At 49.2% G+C, this 22657-nt stretch overlaps 1 protein-coding gene across 1 annotated transcript in view; it reads right to left on the bottom strand.

The window, feature by feature from the left end:
- Positions 1-1037: 1037 nt before the first annotated feature.
- The window catches only part of LOC135827826 (mucin-2-like), a 324797-nt gene continuing 303177 nt past the window's right edge, over positions 1038-22657 (bottom strand). The window contains exons 23-25 of the mRNA XM_065340254.1: positions 13124-13417; positions 3278-3568; positions 1038-2241 (exon numbers count right to left, since the gene is read on the bottom strand). Of these exons, the coding sequence (XP_065196326.1) occupies positions 1763-2241; positions 3278-3568; positions 13124-13417 (1064 nt within the window). The 3' untranslated portion in view covers positions 1038-1762. The remainder of the gene's footprint in view (positions 2242-3277; positions 3569-13123; positions 13418-22657) is intronic.

The following is a 22657-nucleotide window of genomic DNA, read 5'->3' as shown; positions in this document are numbered from 1 at the left end:
GTAAAACTCCCCAGATCCGGGCAGGTTGGGACTGATGCCCGTAACTCAGCACATAAAATTTACTTCCTGAATGGAAGAAAACATTTAAATTTTTTGTAATGTTCTGAGTTGCGACAATTCTGTAAACCTCCGTTGCGCCTTTTGTGTGTAACATTGATTACAAAGCTGGGGCACAAGGTGGGGCACAAGTTATGCGTTAGAGTCCACCAACTATACCAGGTTTTGAACAGTCAGACGTGCACAAGGTAGCTCCAGACTGACAAGGAGTACCGAAACATTCCACAGCAAGGAAGTGAGCTTGAGCACTGCTCGTTAGCGCTAACCAACGGCCTTTCAAATTGGAAGGTTCATGGATATTGGTGATAGTTCCAAAGAGGGGAAGGTAAGCGCCACCAAGCCGAACACAAGCTACATTCCAAGGCAAGGTGGAATGCTGGCTTAGTACGACAACAGGACGGTAAGGCCATTCGACTATACGGTCTAACCACAATCCGACAACGCAAAACAACAACCGGCCAACTTGGGAGGCTCAATTTTTATCAAGGATAGAATCTGATGTTGAAAGGGAAGCGTCACGAGGACTAATTGTAACAAACCGAATGCCGATATCCTACAGTACTGTACTTGGTTAGTGACTATGAAGTAGGGTGGTTCTACCTGTATAAAAACAGCCTTTGGCTATGGTAAAAATTATCTTTGATTCTCAGTACGCGCGCACCGATTTTTGGCGGTGCTCCGACGATTTTTTTATTTCTATGCATGCATATGCGCGCATGAAAACGGTCAATGCGAAAGGCATGAATCCGGGAGTAGAAAAATACCGGTATTTTTCTACTCCCTGGCCTGAATAATAAAATAATTATATGAACCTGTGACGTACATATGTGTGACCCTATCTTTGGAAATAAAAAAATGAGGGAAATAAAATAAAATAAATCGCTCGCTCGCACCGATTTTCACAGGCTCATGACCTCAGAATCAACTCTTTTTTTTTACCATGACCATACAGTGACTTTTAAAAAGTAATACGCCCTATCACCACATGTGCAGGAATTCATTACTTGAAGCATGTGCAGGAACTCATTACTTGAAGCATGTGCAGGAATTCATTACTTGAAGCATGTGCAGGAATTCAATACTTGAAGCATGTGAAAAGGAGAAATGCCTGTTCTATTGGTAAAGGTAACGTTAGAAAAGAAAGCCTTGCGTATCACTTTAGGCACATTCATCCAACTCACTTTGTCGAAGGATTTTATCCACTTGGCCTAGAACTCAGCACTGAGTGCAGCTGAATGCATTGAAAGTGCTAAAATATTCAAAAAGCAAAGGTTTTAAATGGGAAGTATTCCCTTGGAGGCGATTTGCAAAAGGGCTAAAGCCACAGGAGTAGAGGTTAGACGAATGCAATACAACGTGCCAGCGTTTGTGAAGATCCAACCTAAAGTAAAACCATTTACCTGAACTGTTGCTGGTGACGACAGAAAAATGGTTGGTTGCAGTAGAGCAACTTGCTGCAAGTTCTCATAGCACTCTATAAATTACTGGCCTCTTGTCTATCCCAAAAAACTTAAAATTTAAAATATTCAATGCACAACAGGAATTGAGGAATTATAATTATTTCGTAGAGAGTGTTGGGGTTATGGTGTGTGTCTGCAGTGTAGTCATAGTATGTTGCTGCACGTTGTCAGTGGTGCATTGTATCCGGGCCGCAATATGCTACAGTGCATGTGCGCAACGCTTAGCTGGATGTTATCAATTCAGGCTAGCAGTCTTCAGAAACGATACAATCGCCGAGAGTGGTCTCATACACTACATCATCTCCCAGAGGCTCATCGGTCACGACAGCTTTGGGTTGGTTGGACGGCATTTCTGAAACATCAGCATAAACCGGGTCACTTTCTTCCACCAGCCCAACTGTTTCATATGCCCCATCATCCATTTTCACGGGATTCGAGGAACATGGCAGTACCACTGCCCCGTACGCGTCATTGCTGGTGAGTAGAGCCTTTTCAACTTGAGGAGTTGGTTCACTTCCCTTCATGATTTCTGCGGTGTTCGGTTTGTCCATGGAAGCGAGTGGAATTCTCGGTGAATCTGATTCCCTGGGTATATAACTGGCCTTGTTACGGCGCTTCCATGCAATAATGACGATGAGAGCTAGGACAGTGAGAACAAGAAACGATGATAGGATTCCAATTGTTATGGTTGTGGTAGCGCTGGTTCCTTGTTGTTGTTGCTGATCTACCACAAAACAGAGAAAGAGCAGGGCAAAAGGATGAAGATTGCAAGAAATGAACTGTGTTACTTTTGTTGAGTTCGAAACAGGACGACTGACGACACATTATCCAGACATGACAACGGGAACAGGTAGGTTGGGGAAACGACATTTATTATAGACGACGAGACAAGAGACCAAGACGAACGAAACGACTACATTGAAGAGTGAGAAAAGAGAGGAAGAGATCAAGTCTGAACGGCAAGATAAAGGGCCTGGGTAGCTATGGCAAATATGGGCGCGCAAGTAGCTATCCAGGCCAACGGAACAAAAGGAGACAAAAGGTGAGTACGCAAGTGCATGCAGGCCAGCTAGAAAAGGTACGGGAGGAGGTACCTAACACTTTTAAAAAGTTCTTCCACCTCTAACCTCAGCTGCCACGCTATCATCCAGATAGCGCTGGTAGTCCTTAAAGTTTCATTCATTGTTTGCTTGTGAAATGCCAATTGAAACTATCTGCCATTCGAGCTCTTTTCCTATACCTAGTGGGCAATTCACACGACAGGCAAATCCATGTGCACCGGACCGTTGCTATGGTATTGCCCCAGTGAACGAGAAAAGTGACAGAAAGTGGCTGAAAAGTGCAAACGAGCTGGGGGCCCACTTTTACGATAGTTGTGGCGTGCTCGAGCACATTTACACCAGAAAGCGCGAAACAAGACTTGATTTTTTACGCAGCTCTTTTCACCATGATAATTATTGTATGTGTGTTTTGAAATTTGAAATACCCATGGCGACTGATGGGTGAATCATTCAAAATTCAAATGTGCCTGTTGTAGAGTGCAGACTTTGGAATCCACACAGTCCCTTTTTCTCGTTAATTACAAGTAAAATGTGCAAGTGCCTGTAGTGCGAATCGCCTATAAGGCAGTGGCTGCGTTTGGTCAACAACACGCTGTTTGGAAAATGCCTATCTACCACCCATAATACCAGTTACACTGTACATGGTCTGGTAAGATCTTCAGGACCACCGTAAGAATTAAAAAAAAACCCAAGTCTTACCAGTTTCCAATGTCCTGACTGTGTAGGAAGGAGACAGTGGACTTCTTCGTCCATTGGTGTTGTTGACAAAAACTACCAGGCTGAATAAACTATCACCTTGCAGACCAAGCAATGTTATTCTTGGCATTTTGCTGCACGTTGTTCTGGTTTCACCTTGGCTGGATGTACCAAAAGTAGTCAGCGTGGCTTGAATGCAGAATCGCGATACCCTGAAGTTTCCTTGTTCCACCCAGACTTGCCCAGTGATTGTTGCTGAAGTCGAAGAAAAGTTGGCAGTGGGTTGTCCAGGAACTGTGAGCACAAGAAATACCGGACCAAGTGAACTATCAAAACATGTGAGTACTTGTACTCTGAGTTTCTGGAAGGCTGTCAAATGAATGAGGTTAACCCTTTAAGAGCCGCCCCCGTACTTGAATGCGTCGTAAACAACGCATTCAAATGCAAAACTTCAAAAGATCGTACCTCAGTCCAATCTCAAATCCAGTGATCAAAGTATCCAGGACGAAGAGAAAAGTCTCACCTGTCGGGAGAAACAATCCACGAAGCGCTGCGAGCAACGGCTCCTGAGATAAATCACTCGTAAGTCGAGCCGCGATCGTGGCAATTTCAAAAGCGCTCAGTGCGACTTTAGTATTGAGAATTTTAAGACTTTTTGTCACCCTAGTTTACTCGAATTTGCACGGGCTTCACTGTTGATATTGTCAAGAGTACACAGCGAAAAATTTGGAACTCCGCCATCGAGTAAAATGAATTATCTGGAGCGGGACGGGACGCATTTGGGGCATTTTTCGTACTGTCCCTGCGATCTAGCGCTGGATAGACTGTGTGCTGGCTATCATGATCGACCTCATTCTCTTCCTCTCGCGGAGACCTTTCCAGGAAGCCCTAGATTTTGAGGATTGAGTGAGAAGAACTGAAGCTATGATCCAAGGAACACGAAAAGATGCAGAATTTTGAAAATTTTCCTGTGGCTCTTAAAGGGTTAATAAAGATGTGACAATACCCCCAAAGTTATTGAGCTGCCATTCACATACACACACACACCTTGAACCTAGAAACTGCCATCTAAAGGTGATGCAGTGCCTCAATGCACACACACGCACGCACGCACGCTTGCTCACACATACACACACACCCACACCCACACACACACACGCACAAACTCGTCAATCTTAGATATACAAGTAATCATCGGTTCAATATTATAATTATTACCATCGAATATGAAAGCTAATGCAGTCAACAACAATAGTTTGAAATAGGGATCTCTGAATTTTGTACTTCATAACCTAGTATGGCGGGACGCTAACACTGGCCGTCCCGAAATTACTTGTAATGCGTACACTACGGAAGTAAACTAAATATAACAGTCCCACCCGGGTACCCTCCCTAATAAGATCTATAATGCGCTGAAAAAAGGGTGAAGAAGAAGCTAGAGTTCCCGCGTTTGAGCTGATGGATCACGTGTGGAGCAGTTTTCCTTACGAAAATTTGTTTGTCAAATTTTAGTAAAACTGCGTTTTGAAAATGCTATCTCGAGCAAAGGAAAACCCGATTTCGGGTTGGTATACAAAGTATCAAAAATAAAGTGTAACTGATCACACAGGTCAACACTAACATCTGTGTTCTTCCAGCAGGATAAATTCATTTGAAACTCTCCACATCTCAACACTGCGCTCTTGGCCCACATTCACCACACAATATCGAGGACGTTTGTTATGCAACTGTATTGATACAGGGTTGCTCTAGGGTTGTAGGTGGCTTGAAATTGAACACGGGCAGCTATGTAGAGGAAGCAGTTACATCAGTTGTGACTTTTCAGCTCCGTAGTGTTTGACAGCCCAGCCGGCAACAGGCCGGTCTGGAAGTAGGGCAGTAGTATTAGTGGCAGTGTAGGGTAGCATAGTGTAGTAGGGTAGCGTAGTGTAGGGATGTAGGTAGGTAAAGCAGTCAGGGAGAACTTCTTCGCCATGGGCGAGCTTGCAGGAGAGCCTGCGATGAAACTTCTCTGCTCCCTCCCGGGTATAGAGCACACTCTGCTCAGCGTGCTGCAGACCCTGACTTTTCATGTCAGCGAGTCGAGGGATCGTGAGTCGCGTCTCCATCAGCGTGTGGACGACCTCTCCGCGCAGCTCCTAGGCCTCCATGAGGAATTTTGTTCCCTGCAGAAATCCGCCATTGTTCCTGACAAGGCCACTGCACGATCTTCTCAGTACCAAGCCCAAGGCGAAAAATCTCGTACCCGTACGAAACCTCCCCAGCTTGACCCAGCAGCAAACCAGCTTGATGCAGCCGATGCAGATGATGGACAACAGTCAGGGCAGGCCGACGTGACCTCTGGCTCTGCACAGCACGAAACCCGTACCCGTACGGACGACCCCGGCTTGGTCAATCCTGAGCCTGTGCAATCAAACTGCGAGAAGAGCCAACCTATCCTGGCCGTCATCAAGGATGACAGTTGGAAATTAGTTGCCGTGGGCCCGCCAAGAAAGAAGCGATCGGTGTTCTTTGTGGGCAACTTGAGCCCCGACTGAACGGTGGACAGCCTCACTGAGTTTGTACACCGTAGGTCGGAAAGCGTGGGCCATGGGGACGCCTGTCAAAGCCCACCAATGCAGCCTAAACACAGCCGGAAATGGGCAAGTGTCCGCCAGGATATCAGTTGATGCCACTTCCAAGCTGACAGTGATGTCAGCCAATTTCTGGCCAAGGCCGCTCTACTGCAGGCCGTGGAGATTCCACACCTCCACAAATGCAAATGCGGCCAAAATTCAGCATCAGCAGCAGCAAAAGCAGCAGCCACAACAAGCACAAGAACAGAAGCAGCAGCAACAATGACAACAACAACACCAGCAGCAGCACCAGCAGTCGCCGCAGCAGCAGCTCCAGCAGTCCCCGCAGCAGCACCAGTGGTCACCGCAGCAGCAACAGCAGTCGCCGCAGCAGCAGTAGCGACAGTAGCACCACCCAGCTGGAAGCTTAGCAGCATGATCAATAGCAACAGCAATTTGGGATTGGCGCCACAATTAACGACTTCCTGAGCGCGAGTCGTGGCCTGTCCGCTGCAGCTGCCGGCACACCTGTAACCCCCTTCTGAGCCACAAACGTTCCTCTGCGGAACGGTCACGAGATTCGCTGTCGCAGGATGCAAAGCGAGCTGCCCAGCATGGTGCGCAGCCACCCCTGCAGGATACACAGACCCACGAGCCCACCACCCAATGTAGGTCATGCACCAACCCAAACAGCGCCAACGGTCACAATGAAAACTAAGGCCCCCTCACTCTGTCTCCTGGTCACGAATGCATTCAGCATCTACAACAAAATGAATGAGCTTCAGCATACTCTGAAAAGCCTGCATGTAGACATCGCTGTCGTCACCGAGACCAAACTATCGCCCGACAAGGCTACAGTTGCGGAAGTCTCAATCCCTGGCTATTACCTCCCCCCCCCCCCCAATACGTCGAGACCGGACAGCGCAAGGCGGCAGAGTCGCCATATGGCTGAAAGAAGGGATGGCGTACAAACAACTGGACATCAGCTCTGAGTGTGAAACTCTTTGGATTAGTGTTGCTGCACCGTCAGGCATGAAATTTGGCATCTGTGCTGCCTACAGACCTCGGACGAGTGCAGACAGCGACTGCAGTATCTTCACCCAGCTGGAATCTGGCATCGACAAAGCCCGGCAGTTCTGCTCACACATTATTGTGGCAGGTGACTTCAATGCCCACAACCGGTAATGGCTTGGAAGTCCACACACCTCGGCTGCTGGAGAAGCTGCAGAAGACATGTGCTGTGTACATGGTCTCCGACAACACGTCACCTCAGCCACTCGTGGGGAAAATATTCTTGACCTCGTCATGTCGGATGTGCCTGGAACTGTGTCTACCACCACCCAACCACCTCTTGGCAGATCAGACCATGATGTTGTCATAGCCAACTTCCAGCTTACTGCATCTGTAGACCAACCCACCACTCGTACAGTATGGCGATACCAGCGGACTGACTGGCCCCGCCTCTCTTCCTTCCTCCGGACTACTGACTGGGACACAATAATCGGCGACGACCCTAACATATCATGTGAGCTTCTGACCAAGCGAATCACTGAGGGAATGCAGCGCTTTAGACCATCCAAGGTCTTCAAGACCAGACCGCAGGACCCAATCTGGTGGACACCAGAATGGTTGGTTGGTTGGATTTATTTAAAGTCGTACAACAAACAGGCATATCTGCCTCCTTATATGAAGACGACTTCTGGCAGTAAAACATTTTAAAGAAAAGAGAAAGGAAAAAGAAAAGAAGAAGAAGAAGAAGAGAAGATCAAGAATGCATCCTGAGCATACAGCTAGCCGGAGACTGAGCACAGCTAGCCTCGGCATGCATCAGAGCATCAGGATTACTACATACTACTAGTACTATTCAAGATAGGGGAGGGGGTTGCTGTCATGCTACAGTAAGACAATACGCGTGCAACACACCCTTGAACTGGAGGGGGGCGTGATGTTTCTCGCATCAGGTGGAAGACTGTTCCAAACGCGTGCAGCAGAAAGAGACACGGGATGAGTTCTGGATGGAAGCTGCAGCAGATGTTGTTGGGAGCCGCGCGTTTGGCCAGCCCTAGTCGAAGTGACGAAATCTCCAAATAATGCGCTGATCAGCGGCTGCTCCATGGTGGAATGTAAGCACCGGTAGACCAGCGAGCACACTGTTTCACGCAAGAGCTGGTGTACACGAAGCAGGTTGTGTTCCGCATACACGGGAGTCATACGGGTACGGGAGGTAAGGAATGCTCTGCAGCAGGTGACAGAAAGCGCAATGCCTGGCGGAAATTCCGCGATGACCCCAGAAATGGAGCGCTCAAGTGTACATACAAGCTAGCATTCCTTGACTCAACAAGATGTCTAGCAAGAGCCAAAGCCAGACATCTCGACCATGTCAAGCAATGGCTCCGAACGGGCAGCCTGCAGGACAGAGAGTGGTGGAGCGTGATTAAACGAGTTGGAGGGCATGGCCGGGACAGCTCCATCCCAGTCCTGGTTGACCCCGATGGCATGGCATGCACCAAAAGCCATGACAAGGCTAACGTCATCGGGAAGTACTTTGCCCAGAAGTGCAGCCTAGACGATGACTCTGCAGAACAGTTGGGGCCATTCCCGCATGTCCGCCGGCGCACCGCAAATACGCTTGCAACAGTCCACTTCCGCCAAGCCACCGTAAGCCGGACACTCCGAGCCCTGAATCCAAGTAAAGCCACAGGGCCGATGCAGTACCTGCTAGAGTGCTGAGAAAATGTTTCGACTCTCTGGCCCTGCCTCTATCCAAGCTGTTTACCCTGTGCTTCTGCAGTGGTCATCAACTTGCCATGTGGAAAGTTGCCAACGTCGAACCGGTACACAAGAAAGGCCCCAAGTCGAACCCCAGAAACTACCGACCGATATCACTACTGCCCATAATGTCTAAGTGTATGGAGTCCATCGTGAACCGCAGCCTGTCCAACTTCCTGAAGAAGAATGACATCCTTTCTCACAGGCAGTTTGGCTTTCGCACTGGACTGGGAACCTCTGATCTGCTGATTGCTCTTCAGCATGAGTGGAGCCTTGCAGCTGCCGGTGGAGGCCTTGTCAGGGTCCTCGCAGTAGATATTGCCGGGGCCTTCGACAAGGTCTCACACAACGGCGTCCTCCACAAGGCTGAGCTGTGCGGCATAAGTGGCCCCCTCCTTGCCTGGCTCCTGAATTACCTGACAGACCGCCACATCCGTGTCGTCATAGGTGGCCAGTCTTCACGGATCCACCAAATCCAATCTGGCGTGCCACAGGGCAGCATCCTCGGCCCCACCCTCTTCCTTCTGTAAGTCAACGACGCAGAAGACCACCTGCCTGATAGGGCGAAGCTGGCTGTATACGCCGACGACACAACTCTCTACAAGTGCATCACCACCCGACTCAGACTGCCAGAAGAGAAAGCAATCCTCCAGCAGGCAGTAGACTCACTGGCAGCATGGGGAAGCAGGTGGAGGATCAAGTTCGAGCCCACAAAGTCGCAGGCATTGACCATCAGCCACCACCGCTCGCCAACCCCCCGAACGCAATACGCTTCCAAGGAGCAGTCGTGCCAGAAGTAGAGGAGCTAAAGCTTCTTGGCGTCACCTTCGACAGGCAGCTGGCATTCCGCAGCCATATCCGACAGCTTGCAGTACGCGGAGCCCAGCGGCTCTGCTTCCTCCGTAAGGCATCGGCTGTGCTGGACCCAAAGAACCGGGCAATCGTGTACCGTGGCTTTGTCCGCCCTGTATTAGAGTACGGCATGCTGGTGTGGATGAGCGCAGCCCCCACCATCTTGGCCCGCCTCACTGCCATCCAGCGCCGTGCCCTGCACATAATTGGAGATGGATCATACCTCCCGAGCCTCGACATTCGCCGTACCGTAGCAGGGCTCTGCTTTCTGTACAAGCTGAACTTTGTGGAGGGTCCGGAAATGGTGAAAGCCATTCTGCCACCATCAGCAGCCGCACCGCAATGCCGCATGTCTACTCGTGAGACAACCAGATCTGCAACACATCATCCATCGCAACTCACCAGTATTCTTCCTCCCCAGGCACGAAACAACACGCTCTGCTCATTTCCCCACTCCCTCATCGCAATGTGGAATCAGCTCCCACCTACCCTTCTGCAGTCTCTCCCTTCTCGCAGAGGTATGCACACGTTCAAGAAAAACATCAACGACCACTTGCGGCGCAGCAAGTGGGAGTGGGCCACAGACAGGCTATGATCTCTGCAAACACACCAGCCTAATTATACTGACCGCACTCCAGCTCCCTTCTACCCCTCTTTGATCCCCTTCGCTCACCCTTAAAATCCGATTATCAGTTCACTCCATCTTCCTACGGTGCACTGCTTTTACTATTGTTTTGTCCTATCCCAATCTCAAATTCTCCCCATTATCGTTTGCAAAGCCGGTGCTCCCCTCTTGGATGCACATGTTTCTTTTCTCCTATGTATCGGCGCACAGGAGTAACGATGATTCTGAGACCTTTGGTCGGAGGAGTTACTTTTGCCCCGCCCCCACTTCCATCCAATATGCCACCGCCTCCGCTGTGCAGCATCTGATAATACTGTGGTATTCAGTAAAAAAAAAAAGAAAAAAAAAAGAAGCCCAGTATCATCAGCATAGCCGAACCAAGGAACATGACCCATGCCACAGTCAAGAGTTCATCCGTAGAAGTCGGTAGCCATCAGCCAGTGTTGGTGCGTGAGGTACTTCTTTGAACGTGTGGAGCCGCTTCAAGCTGAGTGGAGCCCTTACAATTTCGCTTGGCAAGTTGTTCCATGCTGAGATGACAGAAAACGGGAAGGAGCGAGAAACATAGGCAGGTGCTCTCCAGGACTTGCTGCAGCTGCACATGGTGCTGCTGGCTAGGAGGGGGATGACTCCGGGTGCGCCGAGCTTCTACATGGTTGGCTGGAGGGGGGATCATGGCGGTGAGCTGGGGTGGTCCTGGGATGCACTGGAGCTTGTACAGGTATACCAGCCCAGATACAATTCGGCGGTGGCACAGGCTTTGGAGAAGGGCACCAGGGCCAATAATGGCCATTGCACGTTTCTGCACACGGTCGAGTCGGGCGAGGTGGCTGGATGCAGCTCCCATCCACACAAGGGGAGCATACTCAAGGATAGGTCGCACAAATCCCTTGTACGCACAAAGCCGGCCATGGTAATCTAACACACGGCAAGCCGACGGAGAACACCCAGTCTCTGGCAGCCACGTGTCGCAATCGAGTGCAAGTGATCCCGGAATGACAGCTTGGCGTCAAATGTCACTCCAAGAAGCTTGATGGTGTTGGCTTCCGGAACCGCGATACCTCCAAACTTGATGTCAGGGACAGCAGGGTGTGTGGCTTTCGTAGTCATCAGCAGCTGTTGCGATTAAGAGGGCTCGAATCTGATGCGCCAGCGTTCTCCCCACTCTTCAAGACGCTTGAGGCTGGATTGCAAGGCGGCAGTCATGTCATTCATATTGTCCTGCGTGCGGATGAGGCTGTAGAGGGTTGTTTCGTCTGCAAAAGAACTTAGTCGCGTCTCGGGAGACAAGCACTGATCCAGGTCAGACACATACAAGAGGAAAAGTGTCGGGCCAAGGATACTGCCTTGGGGCACACCTGCTGTTATGGGCGCCGGGGAGGCTGAGTCGCCGTGGACCAGGACTGATAGTCTGCGGTACAGGAGGTAATCCTGCAGCCAGTGCAGCAGGCAGCCACCAATGCCAACGTTCTTGGCTTTGAAAATCAGTCCAGAGTGTGATACCCGATCAAATGCTCCTGCTATGTCCACCGCCACCATGTGAACGTACCCTCCATCGCTGACAGTCTTGACTCACGCAGTGTGCAAAGCAGGGAGGATGTCGCACGTACCTCTTCCTTGCCGAAAGCCATATTGATTGTCGGGCAGAATATTGAAACGCTCTAGATAATTCACGAGCTGCTTGTTTACTATACTCTCCATTACTTTTGACAGGATGGATAGTAGTGAGACTGGCCGGTAATTTTTGGGATCCGAGCGGGGCTCTCCTTGAAGACTGGAACCACATGGGCCAGCTTCCATTTGGTAGGCTGAACACCGTGGCGAAAGCAGAGTGAGAACAGTTTGGTGACTGGTTCTGCACGCTCACTGGAACACTGAGCTAGGACTCTTGCTGGAATATTGTCAGGTCCTGTTGCCTTCGATGTATTAAGCTTGGCTAGACGGCGGCGTACATCAGCAAGCCGGAAATGGATGCGGTCAAGACTTCTACCCCTCTTTGATCCCCTTCGCTCAGCCTTAATATTCGATTATCAGTTCTCTCCATCTTTCTATGGTGCACTGGTTTTACTATTGTTTTTTCCTATCTCGATCTCAAATTCTCCCCATTATCGTTTGCAAAGCCAGTGCTTCCCTCTTGGATGCACATGTTTCTTTCCTCTCATGTATCGGTGCACAGGAGTAACGATGATTCCGAGACCTTTGGTCGGAGGAGTTACTTTTGCCCCGCCCCCATTTCCATCCAATATGCCACCGCCCCCGCTGTGCAGCATCTGATGGTTCTGTGGTATTCAGTAAAAAAATAAAAAAATAAAAAAGCTGGGTTAGGACCATTGAAAGTGGCATAGGTAAGTATAACTCCACACATGCAATAAAGCATGTTTATGTACTGCAGGTTTATTGCCATTTGTGTGCAACTGCATGCAGGAATGTACGGGAAAACTACTATAGTGTAGTACTCTTTACTCTTTACTACCTGCATCAAGGTTATACCCAGAACCAAAGTGAAGGGGGAGGGGGGGGGGATCATCGGACCCAAATGTTTGTGATATTACCGCCATTTTTGGCCGCAAGGTTCACCGACACCAGCACTAGTAGGCAAGTGACCAATTTCCATTCCACGTATTCATTTACTTGCAACTGGAACCTGCCATAAGTATGGATTTCAGAGGTAATTGATGATCACGTGAGTGCACCTTCATCATGTGTACTCATATTATTGCAAAGAAAGGTGGCGTTCGCACTCTAAAGGGTGGAGCGTTCATTTCGAAAGGGGGCTTTACTAAAGTTTTATAGCACTGGTGACGTTTCTCAATATCCCCAGACTCCACTGTAGCCATCCACTATATCCATACTTCTTCACAACACTCTCCAAACGTCTCTGGGCTACGCCAATCACTGGAAAAGAATATAATCAAATCATTCAAAAAGGCCAATTTTGTGACGTGGCGAAATAATACCCCGCTGGTCAAGTTTGGGAATAGTCACCTGAGACAATGTGTGTGTGAGACAATGTGTGTGTGTGTGTGTGTGTGCATGTGCGTGGCTTACTCGATTCATCTGTTCGTTGTGGTACCGGGCTGCCAAATGGACCAGGTGCAGCCTCTGTCACAGCCCTCACAGACAGGTTGTACACAGTGTTGATCTCAAGCTGGGTGATAGTCAGACTGGTCTCGTTGCTTGTCACATTGAACACCTGTGAGTAGTTTGCAGGGCTGACAATCATGATGTCATAGCGTACCAACACACCGTTTAGATCTTGCTGCGTGAGCTGTCGCCAGGCCAGCTGCAGAGATGTGCTGCTCAAGTAGGATGTGTTGGTCACGGTTGGTCCAATGCTTGGCGCTGCAGATGATGTATGAACAGTCGGGATAGTGAAATTGGGATACAGTACTTCCGTAATTGACCATGTTGTGATGGGTCTGCTCTACTCACACGCCACCGCTAGGTGGTGGTGTGTTCAAAGGTGCGGAAAGTCCAACTGAGCGACTTTCTCCAAACCGTCAATTTATGAGAAATATGTAAGGCAAGGTTATACTGAAGGTATCGTACTGCTCTGCATGAACTGATTATTAAAATAGTGAACTTAACAGCCCTCCATTTCCAAGGCCTTCACATCGTACAGTGTTCAGACATAGAGAAGGGAATGCATTGTTCAACAAATGAACAAGTGAATTGTTGACAGTTTTACGGACTGTTCTAATATTCTCTGTGTTGCCTATTCTGCAGTTGCATTCGTATAAGCACCTCATTGACCCCGCCCGTTCCTCATTCTCCTTTCCAATTGGCTAAAGCTTGCTTGGTAAATGTCAACGCAAAAGGGCCAGTCAGTCAGTGTCGTGCAATGTTATTGCATGAGCTGATTGTGTAGTAACTGGTGGTGCTAGTGGAAATAATGATAATAATGATAATAATTCAAAGGATCAGTTGGGTAAGTGAACTGCCTGAAAAGAGAAAAAAACACCAGACCCACCAGGACTCGAATCCGGGACCTTGCTTGTCATGAGAAATGCTCTAACCACTGAGCTATGGGACCAAGCTGACCCTAGAAGGCGCTGAAAAGTTGTTCACTCCAAAGCCAGCTCACAACACATGACAAGCAAGGTCCCAGGTGCGAGTCCTGGTGAGGCTGGCGTTCCTTTTCTCTTTTCAGGCAGTTCACTTCCCTGACTGATCCTTTGAATTTGAAGTTCTCCAAATCGATCTCTTGTTCACACTCTTCATGGCTGTAGTCAAGACATTGGCATGCAGTTTGGTGTGGCAAAAATGCGCGACCGTTGTACTAAAGGCAGGAAAGCATGAAGCCTCTGAGGAGAGCCTATTGCCTGACCGTACATCTATCAGGTCGCTGCAGCCAGAAGAAACATACAAATACCTCGGAGTCCTTGAAGCAAGGGGTATGGAGTGGAAGCAAGTTTTTGAGCTCCGCAGTTTTTAGTTTCCACGGCTTCCTGGCAGCCCTTCGGCGTGCCCAAGAGGACCAGTACTAGTAGTAAGTATAGATTAGTAGTAGGGCTGACCCACCTCTGGCCGCCATGCCCCCAACTACAAAGACCGCCCTCAAGGGGCTCTCAGAAGCAGAGATGAAACTGTTGTGCTCCCTTCCGGGTATCGAGTCGTCTGTGCTGGAAGTAATCAAGACCCTGGCTAACCTAGCGTCCTAGTCGGCCGATCGTGAGGCTCGCTTCAACAAAAGGATTGATGAGCTGTCGCGGCAGGTGTCCGGCCTGACTAAGGAGGTTGTACCCCTCAAAGAAGCCGCCATTGCCAAGGCAAGTGTTCCTCCGAAATGTCAAGCTACTCAGCAGAGCCAGCGTACGCGTGTGAAATGGTCCAGAAATCGTACCCGTACCCACCAAGGCCAGGCTACCGGGTGCACTAGCAGTAGTAGTACGTTTGAGCCCCGTAGCGTGGGTGACACAGGCAGTGGCCCAGAGGTGCAGAGTGACGAAGACATGCAGCACGATGGACAGAACAGCACAAGCGTGGAACTTGAGTAGTACGGCGAGGAGTTCCAGCCTCTAGACGTCATTTCCGACGATAGTTGGCAGCTAGTGTCATCAGAGCCACCCAGACCCAATAAATCTGTCCTGTATGTCGGTAACCTGAGTGAGTCATGCACTGACGATGACATCAAAGCTTTCACCCTGAAAAGGTCAGGCAGAGCCGGGACTCCAGCTACTGTCCATAACTGCAGCATCCACAAGGCTGAAAATGGCAAGATATCTGCAAGGATCACTGTGGATGCCACTGCCCTCGCACTCATCACCTCACCAAACTTCTGGCCAAGACCACTTTATGCCAGACCGTGGAAGTTTAGGCAACGTTCAGTTGAGCCTGATCGTGACGACTTGCCTCGCAGCCCGGGAGTCTACACGGAGCAGTCCGGCTTGGCAGAATGACTACTGCAAGTCTCCGGCTGCTAGTCACAACCGCCTTTGGGCTGCTGTCCAAACTCGGCGAGTTCCAAAACAATCTGAGTTCAACTAAGCCTGATATAGCGATCATCACAGAAACGAAATTCACGCCGGACAAGGTTCCCCTCGCCATGTCAACTATTCCTGGCTATGCAGCACCTATTCGCCAAGACCGAACTGCTTCAGGCGGGGGCGTAGCTGTATGGGTGAAGTCCAACCTGCATGCTCGGCACCTTGACACCATTGACTGTAAAGGTTTTGAGGTGGTATGGCTCTTTGTAGATTCATGCTCCCATTGGCAAGGTTGTAGTCTGTGCTATGTATCGCTCCGGTTCGAGTAGCCCATCAGATTGCTCCGTCATCGACTACCTAGACAGCTCATTACCTGCAGCACAGCAACTCGGTGACCATGTAGTCATTGCAGGGGACTTTAAAAACCCTTTCAGCCCTGACCGGAAAATCACCTCCCACTGGGCCAAAAATGGCAATTTTTGAAAATGCATATTCTGGTCCAAAATTGATTGGAGATGTTGGGTATGGACATATGCACTGTGAATCCAAAGAAATTTTGTAGGATTTCATTGTACGAGACTCATAATACCATATTTAGATATGCGACTTTTGACGATTTTTCCTCAAAATTCATTCAATTTAGGCAATTGACGACAAAAGATCAGACAAGCAATGGCAAGCAGTGCTATAACTGGTCTGTGTTGACTTCAGAATGGAAAAATGTTATATAACAAGCTTGATATGATCCTGGTGTTCTACGGCAACCTAGACTAGAGTACAGCAACTCGTTTTTTACGGCGCTTGAATCATATGCGACTGCGCGATCCAGAATGGGTCTTTCTTTTTCTTGGGCGCCTCGTAAAGCTTGAATCCTCCAGCAGCCCTACCTACTTCAAGACAAAACCATGTGATGGACAGTGAGGATGCCGAGTAACTGGAGTAGCAACCCCAGCAACTGCATCAGCTATAATAGCAGCCGGTGCAGTGGCAGCGGTTGGCTTACTGTGCTCGGCGCCTCCCAGGGTGAATCATCACTGGCCGCACGCGTACGTACGTACGTACGCGGCACAGGTAAAGTCATATTGATGGAGAATGCAATACAGCTCATTCTCTGATTTGGACACTCACTGGCAAGACAATCCAGCTACCAAAATAGTCTGAAGCATTCCCTAAACAGCCGAGTGCATACTGCGTACCGGTGTACATACGCATGAAAATTCAAGAAACAATCGGCTGTGCAATTTCTGATAGTGGTTCAAAATTGCACAATTGTTGACTATTCTGGATTATTCTGGATTCATATTAGATAGCAATCACCATCCTGTAGGTGCCTGGCTCTGTGTTCAACATACAATACTTACATGTATGCACATCTCTATTGTGATCTGCATGCATGTCTGACCAGTACACTTGATTTCAAATTCAAATATTTTCAAAAATCTGACCTTCAAATTTGATCGCAGTTTACTTGAGGAACTTCAGCAAATGGGCTCACGACAGATAGCTCCTGCTCAGAACACCATGCCTAGGTGTCAGAAACTTCAGCATCGCTTTCCAAATCTCTTTGGTCTCCAGCATCCCCTGCGTCCGAGCCAGCTGCGATCTTTTGAATAGCAGCAAATTCGTAATCCTCAGAAAACGACTCCGACACAATTTCGCTGTCTACAGAATCATCCTCAGAGTCATTACCCGCCTCACACTGCTTCACAGGACTCCTTCCATCGACACAGAGTAGTTGAGCTACTTACCTTGCCGAGAAACAGCAGGGCAAGATGATGAAAACGAACTTTGAGCAAAACAATTTATTTGAACGATATGCCAAAATACGCACTTCAAACTCGACGCTCGCGGCTGTTCTGCTGTGCAGACTGGCCACATACGCTGCGTACACGTCGATCAGATCCTTCAGCCCACTGAGGAACAGTTCCAGGCCCCACTGATGTTGAGGCATCAGTACAAACGCGACGTACACCGAGGACGTATATATACGTCGTCAGTGGGGCAGCTGCACACGTCATGACGTATATATACGTCGACAGTGGTGAAAGGGTTAAAGGGGAAGTGCATCGATTTTTCGAGTATGGTCCAGAAGAAAGACAATTTGATATCGGTTCGAATGGCATATCTCTCGCTTCCATACGATAAGCCAAACTTGCCAAATCGCCAATTGTATACTCACGTTGCCATAGCGACCAGCGCAGTGATGACGTACGAAAGGCTTAGCTCCACCACAGAGAAGGTCGATCACTGCAGAATTTGGTCATTTTCAATTGGTTTATTGTATTCACGAAGTGAAAGAAGGGCTGTGTTCAATGCTGTAAGTGCAGTGAACTGTTTGTTAGTAGTCCTCTCGGTTGTGTACTTGGACGTGACACCGACAGGAGAAAGCTGGAGCGCGGAGACACCAGCAAACAAGCGAAAATAGTGACGAACAAAATGCTGAAATCTTGGTTGGGACAAATCAGACGTTCAGCATTTCCCCCAACCAAGGACCATGCCGTTTGCTCTTTCCACTTCCTGAAGATGATTGTGATGCTTCCTGGCGACTTCCCTATCTTTCGTAACATCTTCTGAAGCCAGGTGAGACGACGGGTGGTGGAGATTGACGAATGAAATAATGTAGTAGGTTTGAAAGTTTGCTGAAAATGTCTCAGGAGAGACGGCGACTTCCAAGCATCTTGTCCTGGAGGAAACCATTTCCTAGGCACAGTCAGCCTTGGGAAATGCATGAGAAGGGCGACAAATAGTTCACGGCACTAACAGCATTGAACACAGCACTTCTTTCACATCGTGAATACAATAAACCAATTGAAAATGACCAAATTCTGCAGTGATCGACCTTCTCTGTGGAGGAGCTAAGCCTTTCGTACGTCATCACTCCGCTGGTCGCTATGGCAACGTGAGCATACAATTGGCGATTTGGCAAGTTTGGCTTATCGTGTGGAAACGAGAGATATGCCATTCGAACCGATATCAAATTGTCTTTCTTCTGGACCCTACTCGAAAAATCGATGCACTTCCCCTTTAATGTCCACAATTCCGCCTGGCTCAAAAGTAGTAAAACAACATTAGCTGGTCTTGCGCTGGAGGATCTAGCATCTGCTTATTGCCTCACGCAGCATATCACGGATCCCACTAGAGGTGATGCCATTCTAGACCTTGTCCTTTCAGACTTGCCTGGACATGTGAGCCCTTCTATCTGTAAGCCCCTTGGACGCTCTGACCATGCGGTCATCATCGCAGACTTCTTGACAGTTTCTCCCTCAGAGGAGGAGAGCTCTACTAGAACAGTATGGCGCTACAACAAAGCCGATTGGTCGAGACTGAGGGCACACTTCAGATCTGTAGATTGGCTGCAAGTCACTGCTCCCCATACCGACTGCAACAAGGGCTGGGATGTCATCTCAGAGACAATTCTAGTGGGGATGCACCAATTTATCCCGTGCAAGCAATACACTACAACACCCTCTGACCCTCCATGGTGGAACCAGAGTGTCTGTACGCAGTAGTTCTCAAGGAACAAGCCTGGCGGCGCTGGAGGAGATTTCCATCTTCTGAGCCTCTGAAGCAGACATTTTTACAATCAGTCAACCATGCCTCAACTGTGATGGACAAGGCCCACCTAGCTTGGGAACGGCGTGTCCAGGCTAAGCTCTGTGCGGGTAATCTGCCTGACAAACAGTGGTGGTCGGTGATGAAATCAGTCGCTGGTGTTAAGTGCTCCTCTGATATCCCAACCCTGATTGATGCACATGGGCAGGAATGCGCAACCAACCTGGCAAAGGCAAACTGCTTTGGCTCATTCCTTTCCAAGAAATGCAGTCTTGCCTCCGACATATCAGTGGATAGCCTGCCTGCTGCCTCTGGCGACAGTGAAACTCCAGCGGTCACAAGGACCCATTTCCGGGCTGACACAGTACGACGACAACTGGCAAGACGAGACTCCTCCAAAGCCACTGGACCGGACAATATCCCAGCTAGGGTACTCAAGGAATGCGCAACTGAGCTTGCGGGGCCCCTAGCACGCCTCTTCTCCCTGTCTTTCAGTACTGGCCACCAACCACAGGCATGGAAGGCTGCCCGAGTAGTTCCAGTATACAAAAAGTCCTCCAAATCCGCTGAAAAGAATTACCGACCAGTCTCGCTGCTTTCTATATGTTCCAAAGTAATGGAGTCCATCATCAACCGCCAGTTAATGAACTTTCTGGAGGGACAAAACCTCCTATCACCAAGGCAATTTGGCTTTCGCCGAGGCCTAGGTCCATCCGATCTACTTACGGGACAGCACCACAAGTGGTCGGCCACATCTGGCCTTGGTGGATCTGTGGAGGTGCTTGCTGTCGACATCGTCGGGGCTTTTGACAAAGTCTTCCACACAGGTGTACTGCACAAGTTGCGGAACATCGGTGTGAAGGGCCACCTCCTGAACTGGCTTAGAGACTACTTAACAGGTCGTTCGCTGGAAGTGGTCATCGGCGGCAAGAGCTCTGATCGCTATCCGATCTCTGCAGGAGTGCCACAAGGCAGCATCCTTGGAGCGTCCCTGTTCCTAGTATATGTAAATGATGCTGATAGCTGCCTGGCTCCAGGGTCTGAAATGGGAACATTTGCAGACATCACGCTGTATGCCTGCTTCAATACACGCGATGATGCCATCCAAGCTGACAGTCTTCAAGCTTCCGTTAATGCATTACATGCATGGAGAACAAAGTGCTATGTGAAGTTTGAACCATCCAAGTCGCAGCTCCTACGAATCTCCTGCCATCGACAGCAGCCTTGACCGGTCCCCGCAATAAACTTTGGAGGGGAGGTCATCCCACAACAGCCACGCCTCAAGCTCCTCGGAGTTATGGTTGACTCCAAGCTTTCCTTTTCCGCCCATCTCCGGTCAGTTGCTGCCAGGGCAAACTCACGTCTTGGCCTCCTATGTAGAGCTGCAGGTGTTCTGGACTGTCATGGCATGCTGGCCGTGTATCACGGCTTCTTTCGGCCCCTGCTCGAGTACGCTCCCCTTGTCTGGATGGGAGCTGCTCCCACTAGCCTTGAACACCTTAACAGAGTGCAGAGGCTTGCCCTCCACATCCTGGGACCCAACATCTTGCTACAGAGCCTAGAGGCCCGACGGACAGTGGTGCAATGACTTTCGTCTACAAGCTACTGGGCCAACCAGGTCCTCCTCTGCTGAGATCCATGGTCCCCCCTTTCGTCGTCCACCATGCCGCACCTGTAACCCGGAGACAACGCCAACAGTCTGCTTCACACCCCTTCCAACTGGAAAATGTTCTCCCTCCAGGCGCTCCTAACTACCTAAGACGCGCCTTTCCATACACCATCATCAACACCTGGAACGCGCTGCCATCCTCCCTCTTCACCAAACCACCATCTCCTAAGGGCCTACCATCCTTCAAAGCGAACGTCCACTACCATCTTCGCCGAAGCCAGTGGCTTTAGGCCACAGACTCCCTCTAACAGTTCAGAACTATTTCCATCCTGAAGCTCCCCCCCTCCCCCAAGCATTGCATCATGTTCACTGCATCTGAACTGCCTTTGAATCTATTTTTCTCTCTTCTTGTTCTCTCTCCACCCCCACCCCCACCCCCCCCCTCTCTCTCTCACTCACTCTCTCTCTTTCTCTCTCTCTCTCTCTCTCTCTCTCTCTCTCTCTCTCTCTCTCTCTCTCTCTCTCTCTCTCTCTCTCTCTCTCTCTCTCTCTCTCTCTCTCTCTCTCTCGCTTTCTCTCTCTCTCTCTCACTCTCTCTCTCTCTCTCTCTCTCTCTCTCTCTCTCTCTCTCTCTCTCTCTCTCTCTCTCTCTCTCTCTCTCTCTCTCTCTCTCTCTCTCTCTCTCTCTCTCTCTCTCTCTTTCTCCTCATCCATTGTACCTCACCTTCTATTGTCTTTATCGCACTAAATCACCCCCTTCTTTTAGGCTATGGTGCGCAAGCTCACGTTAATGCCGAGACCATAGGTCGGTGTTGTTGGCTTGCCTCACCAGCACAGGCTTGCTTTGCAGCCCCTACTCTCCCCGCTTCAAAAAGAACACCTCTTGGTGTGGACCCTGAAACCCTTGCATGGACAGTTTGTCTGGCAACAGAACAACTGACCAACGAGAACACCTGGAGTCGGCCGACAAAGGCTAGTCTCAAGAAGACCACAGAGAGCATAATCATTGCGGCACAAGACAAGGCTTTGGCAACTAAGTTGCTCAAAGCCCAAATCTTCCATCAGGGTGGAAGCCCCTGTGTCGAATGTGTGGGGAGGCAGGCGAGTGGGTTGCCCATATCCTATGCAACTGTTCAAAGCTCACTGGACGGAATTACTTGGAGCATCATAATTGGCCTCTCTGGTCCACTGGTCACTCTGTCGTGTGCATGGGATACTATGTGAAGACAAGTACTACAAGCGCCACTGTGATCTGGTGCTTGAGCATACCTAGACCAATATAACGGTACAAGAGCATCCTACACCGGAGAATAACGTGCCTGAAGCTAGAGATACTTCACAAGTCGACATCTCTTCTAGCCCCATCTGTATGCATGCTCCAGCAGCACTGTGCGTTTCATTATCACCTTCAAAACTTTTGTCACCTTCCACTTTTTTGAGTATGCTACTTTTCTATGTAGAAGGTGCGGAATTGCGTCACTTTACCCTATTAGTATACTCATTCCTTTATCTGCTATTCATTCGTTATCTACCTCCACCGATGAGCCGGTAACAGCTGTCTGGAGGATATGGAACATCTACACAAGAACGAACTTCCTCGCTATGGAGGGGTGTTGTGAATGTGGGCCAAGAGCGCTGTGTGGAGAGGTGGACGGTTAATAATATTTTCGAATTGCCGAGTTTGTGACCACATGTACTTCAGAGTTAATATTAATAATACTTCGAAGTAATAACTAGGTTAGAAGTAATTTCGAGGCCTCCTGCAGCTTCATCCGTAGAGAGAAGTAGGGTGGACACACCCATTCCCACAGCACTGCAAAAACGAACCGATTCCTTTGATGTACAATGTTTTGGTTATCATGCATTATGCAATAGCAACAGTACGATTGTCGTGCATATGATCTTGCATTGCAAAAACGTTCCCCGGTTTTCTCTGAACATAATTGAGCAATCGAAATGTCTATTCCCATTAGAAAGTTCTCAGCTATCGGCTCA

This window comes from Sycon ciliatum, chromosome 12, assembly GCF_964019385.1.
Source record: "Sycon ciliatum chromosome 12, ocSycCili1.1, whole genome shotgun sequence".
Lineage (NCBI taxonomy): Eukaryota > Metazoa > Porifera > Calcarea > Leucosolenida > Sycettidae > Sycon > Sycon ciliatum.
This window is presented reverse-complemented; position numbering and strand designations above follow the sequence as displayed.